Source organism: Mus caroli, chromosome 19 (assembly GCF_900094665.2).
Source record: "Mus caroli chromosome 19, CAROLI_EIJ_v1.1, whole genome shotgun sequence".
Lineage (NCBI taxonomy): Eukaryota > Metazoa > Chordata > Mammalia > Rodentia > Muridae > Mus > Mus caroli.
Window position 1 is genome coordinate 94,649 of NC_034588.1, and position 6,000 is coordinate 100,648.

The window sequence follows — 6,000 nt, forward strand, 5'->3', positions numbered from 1 at the left end:
TCTCACCCCTCCTCCAGGTCACCACTCAAGATGGCAGAGGCTCACCAAGCTGTGGCCTTCCAGTTCACAGTCACCCCTGATGGCATCGATCTCCGCCTGAGCCATGAAGCCCTCAAACAGATCTGCCTGTCGGGGCTGCACTCCTGGAAGAAGAAGTTCATCCGATTCAAGGTTTGTTGGTTGATCGTTTCTGCAGCACTTGCTCAAATGCACCTCCCTGGGCCCCCGCTGAGGAAGGAATGTGTCTTCGGTGGGTCTCTGAGAGAGCAGTGGCCTCAGTGCTGGCTAAGGCTTGTGGAGGACACAGATAAATAAAATGGCCTCATCGCCTCATAGCTCCTTCTTATTGTTGGGTTTGGGGCTTTTTGTTTGTTTGCTTTTGTTTTTAAGACACAGTCTCTCTGCAACCCTCACTCTCCTGGAACTCACTCTGTAGAACTCACAGAGATCTGCCTGCTTCTGCCTCCCAAGTGCTGGGATAGCAAGTCTATGCTACCATGCCCTGGAAGGCAACTGGAGCTCATCAGATTAATGTAAAACAGGCCAAGCACCTGATGCCAGAGCAGGGGCCCACGTATGGGGAGTCAGTGTCCAAACAGGAACACAGGTCTGCCCTCTGCCCCTCAGCTGGATTCCTTGTACCTTACTGAAGAGGGTTATTTTCAAACTTTAATGAATTTGTGTCTTATTTGCTTAAAGAAAAGTTCTCAGGAAGCTCAGGCTAGCCTGAAATTCTCCATGTAGCTGAGGATGGCCTTGTATATCTGGTTCTTCTGCCTCTGTCCTCCCTGGTGCTGAACCACAGACATGTCTGTTGGGTTTTATTAGGTTTCTTAGGGTTTGGTTGGCGTCAGGGATGCCAGGGGTTTGCTCAGGTTAGGCAGTCATACATGTTACATGTGTCACAAAAACAAAAGGTTCTCAGAGGTCAGTGTGATGTCACCTGTCATCCCAGCACTTAGAGGCTGAGGCAGGATGACTGTTTAGCTTGGACTAGAATGAGACCCTATCTTTAAAATTGCTTTTAATTATGTATATCTCTGTGTGTCTGTGTATGGGTAGGTGCCTGCAGAGGCCAGAGGCATGTGATCCCCTGAAGCTGGCATTACAGGTGGTTCATCAGCTACCTGACATGGGTGTTAGGAATTGAACTCGGGTCTCTACAAGAGCAAGTGCTCTTAACTACTGAGCCTTCTCTAGCCCCAAGAATGTGTGTCTTAGGGTTTTACTGCTGTGTACAGACACCATGACCAAGGCAAGTCTTATAAAAAAAAATAACATTTAATTGGGGCTGGCTTATAGGTTCAGAGGTTCAGTCCATTATCATCAAGATGGGAGCATGGCAGCATCCAGGCAGGCATGGCGCAGGCAAAGCTAAGAGTTCTACATCTTCATCCAAAGGCTGCTAGTGGAAGACTGACTTCCAGGCAACTAGGATGAGAGTCTTAAGCCCACACCCACAGTGACACACCTATTCCAACCAGGCCACACCTCCAGATGGTACCACTCCCTGGTCCGAAAATATACAAACCATCACAATGTGTTTTTAGTTGAAAGGTTTTTCTTCTTGGTTTTGTTTGCCTGTGTGTACAGGGGTGGGGGGAGAGAGAGAGAAAGAGAGTGTGTAAGAGTGAGTGTGTGTGAGCACACGAGTGTGTATATGCATGGAGGCCTGACCTTTAAAGCAGATGTCTTCCTCTATAGCTTCATTAATTGAGATGAGTCTCTCACAGAACCTGAGATCACTGATTCTGGCTAGTCTAGAGTCTGGCTAGTCTAGTTAGCCAGCTTGCCTCTGGAGCACTGGGGTTACATACAGGTGAAACCCATTCCTGCCTGGCTTTTACATTGACTCTAGAGATCCAAATGCCAGGCCTTCCCCCAGCTTGTGTGCTAAGTGCTTTACCCACTGAGCCGTGTCCCAACCTCAAAAAGCTCCTCTGTAACTAAAGGCAGTTCTCCTTTCTTAGCCTCTCACGTGCGGGGAGGATGTGTGAGCCCCCACACCGAGCTCGAACAGTTGTTGTTGTTGTTGTTGTTAACATCAATATTATTGAGTTAGGGTCTCACTGTGTACTCATGGCTGACCTGGTGCTCACGGTGGAGACCAGACTGGCCTCAAACTCACAGAGCTCCATCTGCCTCTGCTTCCCGAGTGCTGAGGTGAAATGTGTGTATCCATTAAGAATTTATTATGCAGGGCTGGAGAGATGGCTTAGTGGTTAAGAGCACTGACTGTTCTTCTGAAGGTCCTGAGTTCAAATCCCAGCAACCACATGGTGGCTCACAACCATCTGTAATGAGATCTGACTCCCTCTCCTGGAGTGTCTGAAGACAACTGCAGTGTTCTTACTTATAATAAATAAATCTTTTTTTAAAAAATAATTTATTATGCTGGGTGTGGTGGCACACTTCTCTAATCGCAGCACTCAAAAAACAAAACCAAAAAACCAACAAAATAGAATTAACTTTTTATAAAACTCAAACATCCAACAAAGCAGAAAAAACAGCTCTCTGTCCCCACCACCCTCCTCCTGGTTCCCAGAGCTGGCAGAGCCTGGCCAGTGTTGAGTCACGCAAGCCTTCTCTCCCCTAACCCCAATTCTTTAGACCAGTTTTTTAATTGGGTGGGCAAGATTGCAGCCCAGCTGATGACCTGAGTTTGACCCAAAGTTCCACAAGATAGGAGGAGAGATCTGACCTCTGACCTCCACCTTTGCGCCTTATGGTCCTTGCATGCACCTACATACAATAAATAAATGTAACAACAAAATTAATGTAAACTTTATTTTGCTGGGTTATTTTGCAGCAATGGTATGGGGGCTCCTGTAAACACATCTTGACTCAGGAACAGGGCCAGGGTAATTTGGGAGCTGGGGTTCCTGACTGGCAGATAGTGGCAGAGTGAGAATGGGACTTCACAGTGTCCAGGCTGCCAGTCACCATATGGAGACCTGTATGGTAAGTCAGGCCTGACTGTTTTACCAATCTGGAGTCCCTTTCTTGGAAAATCTCCCAGGATGCATTAGGGTTCAGAAGTTCAGGGGAGAGAATAGACTGTGTAAAGAAAGGTGAGGCAGTTGTGACTTCAGGCAGAGACACAGCTACTGGGCTTTGGTGGCCTGCATATATGGCACCTTCTCCCTGCTGCCTGATGTCCCAGCTGCCTGTTGCCACAGGGCTGCTGATAGGTAGTGATGGTGACCTCGGGGAGGATGCAGCTCACAGCTCACATGTCTTTCCAGAATGGCATCATCACTGGTGTGTTCCCCGCGAGTCCCTCCAGCTGGCTTATCGTGGTGGTGGGTGTGATATCATCCATGCATACCAAAGTGGACCCCTCCCTGGGCATGATTGCAAAGATTAATCGGACCCTAGACACCACGTGAGTAACTCACCTCCACCCTCTGCATCTTGAAGATGATGGTACCTCTGTTGACTGTCCTCGATCTGAAATGTCTGCGTACAACTATGCTATCGCTGTTTTTCCGCGTGCTCTTTGCCCTTCTGACAGTGCCCTTCTGGCAGTGTCTGCAGACTGATTGAAAGTCTGCAGACATTGCCACCCTTCTTCTGAAGACTAGGCTAAGAGTGGCAGAAGCACGGGGACCTGCCTTCCAGGTGTCTGTCTCCTGAGATTAAGATGGAGACAGTGGTGACCTCAGAGGGCATCTCTGCCCCAGAAGATGGCTCCAAGTGTGGCTGTTGCCCTGGTCCATCCAGTGATCTGGTCCTCTGAACTTACTGCCAGTCATTGCTTAGGGATACCTCAGCCCTTGGCCCCTTCACAGTGGCTTAGATGCCTGCAGGGAAGTGCATTACTCCTTGGCTTTGAGTTTTGGTTTATTCTGGGAACTTAAAAAAGTAGTTGTCATCCTGTTTAGGGACAAATCCTGGCCAGCTTCTAGTTTTTCTTTTTTTTCTCTCTCTCTTCTTTCCCTTCTTTCTTTCTTCCTTCCTTCCTTTTTTTTTTTTTTTTTTTTTTTGAGACAGGGTCTCACTGTATAGCTCCAGCTGTTCTAGCTATGTACATCAGTCTGGCCTAGAACTCAGAGATCTGCCTTTGCCTCCAGAGTGTTGGGATTAAAAGTGTGTCCCACCATACCTGGCTTTTAAGAAAAAGATTTATTTATTCATTTTTAGGTATATCAGTGCTTTGCCTGCCTGTATGTATGTATGTGTGCTACATGTGTGCCTGGTGCCCTTAAGGCAAGAAGAGGCTTTTGTGTTTCCTGAAATTGGCATTCTTGAACTACCTGTCATAGATGCTGAGAACCAAACTCCCGTCATCTCCCGTCATCTGCAAGAGCAACAGCTGTTCTTAACCACTCCAGCCCTGTAATACTTTTCTTGGGTCCTTTGTACCTAGGGTCTCCTGCTGATCTGGACCTGATCTAGAAGGTAGCTAGGCAACATTCAGCACACTTCTCTCCTTCTCTGTGATGGGCACGGAGCCCTGGGGCTCCTGCATAATTACCACTGAACCTCACAGCCTTAGGTCACCCCTGGAGACAGTTATGCCATTAAGGTCCCTGATACCATCTAGGATAGAGGCTATTAGATCCTCTCAGTGTGGAGTGGCTGGGCACGGGACACAAGCACCTGAGTTACCTTGTGCATTTGAACACACTTTCTTTTGTTTTTTCTGAGACAGGGTCTCAAGTATCCCAGACTAGTCTTGAACACTTGAGGGTAACCTCATCAGTCTGTGTGTATCACATGGACTGCAGGCATGTACTACCACTGTGGGCTCAAACATGTTGTCTCAGAATTGGCCCTAGCTGTCCTATGTCACGTGAGTCCTTTAGACACACTGGGTTTGTACCTGAGCAACGATGACTGAAAGTGCCTTGCTGTGCGCTTGGCCTTTCTTCCTGGCCAGAAGTTGGGGAGGGTCCGTACAACCCAGTTGGGTGTGTGAGAGCCAACCTTGAACTCAGGACCCCTGGAAGAGCAGCAAGTCCTCTTAACCACTGAGCCATCTCTCCAGCCCAGCTCTAGGCCTTTCCAGTCTGTCTCTGTCTCTTGTCTGTCTCTCTATCTCTCTTTGTCTCTTCTCTCTCTCTCTGTCTCTGTCTCTCTCTGTGTCTGTCTGTCTGTCTGTCTGTCTCTCTCTCTCTCTCTCCTGGTTGTTCAGCTGTAGATACTGTACGCTAGGAAGGATTGCACAAGCAAACAGATGAGAGAGTGGCCCCAGGGAGCGCTCACAGCTGGAGGAGTTGGTTTCTGCTGACTCAGAGCAACTAGCAGATTTAACCCAGCAGTGTGGCATGTTTAAGACAGCTTGAATAGGTGCTTGGGAATCCTGGAGGTCAGTCTTTAATGGGTCTGCATGCCCTGCCTTCTGATTGAGACACCCAGGAGTGACTGAGAAGCCAGCCAGCTCCTCAGCCTCCAGCCCTCCCGGCAGCATTGGTCATTCCTTTGTAAGCAACTGCAGGAAACAAGATAAAAATGCCTGTCCAGGCGTCCTGCCAAGGGTCCTGTCTGCCTGGGGCCTGGAACATCGAGCTGGGGCTAGGTTCTCAGAAGCAGCTGGCAGAGCTGGTCACTAAAGACTGGACCTGTGCTGTCCTGAGAGGTGAGGAAAGTCCTGTGAACGCTCACCCTGCTGCCCTGAGTGTTGAGCTGGCTGCCAGGCCCAAGGCAGCTGTGAGGCCAACAGCCAAGGTTTGCTCTTACATGGGCTGTGTGTCTCAAAGCCGGATTGCACACAGCCATGCCAGCTACTAAAACCTTGCCTAATCTCGGTCTTTATACGATTTGTTTCTTTGTCCCTTGGACTCTATTTTTGTAAACTGGGTCATCTCTGGCTCAAATTTAGAAAGGTCAGGTGAAGGCTCAGAGACTTGCAGCCTGAGGGGCTGTTCTGGAAGCATCTTTCCAGTGTGGGTGGAGTGCCTGTGTCTCCTAGGCTGCTTTGGTTTTGTTTGCTTAGATTTGAAAGGAAGGCCATAGAGGTTATCAGCACAGCTGAGAGTGACATTACTTTTTGTCCTT

General features: G+C 48.6%; 1 protein-coding gene across 3 annotated transcripts in view; it reads left to right on the forward strand.

The window, feature by feature from the left end:
• The window catches only part of Cpt1a (carnitine palmitoyltransferase 1A), a 59,767-nt gene that overhangs the window by 22,214 nt on the left and 31,553 nt on the right, over window positions 1–6,000 (forward strand). For all 3 annotated transcript variants that reach the window (XM_021151271.1, XM_021151273.1, XM_029472727.1), the window contains exons 2-3: window positions 18–171; window positions 3,246–3,385. In XM_021151271.1, the coding sequence (XP_021006930.1) occupies window positions 31–171; window positions 3,246–3,385 (281 nt within the window). In that variant the 5' untranslated portion in view covers window positions 18–30. The remainder of the gene's footprint in view (window positions 1–17; window positions 172–3,245; window positions 3,386–6,000) is intronic.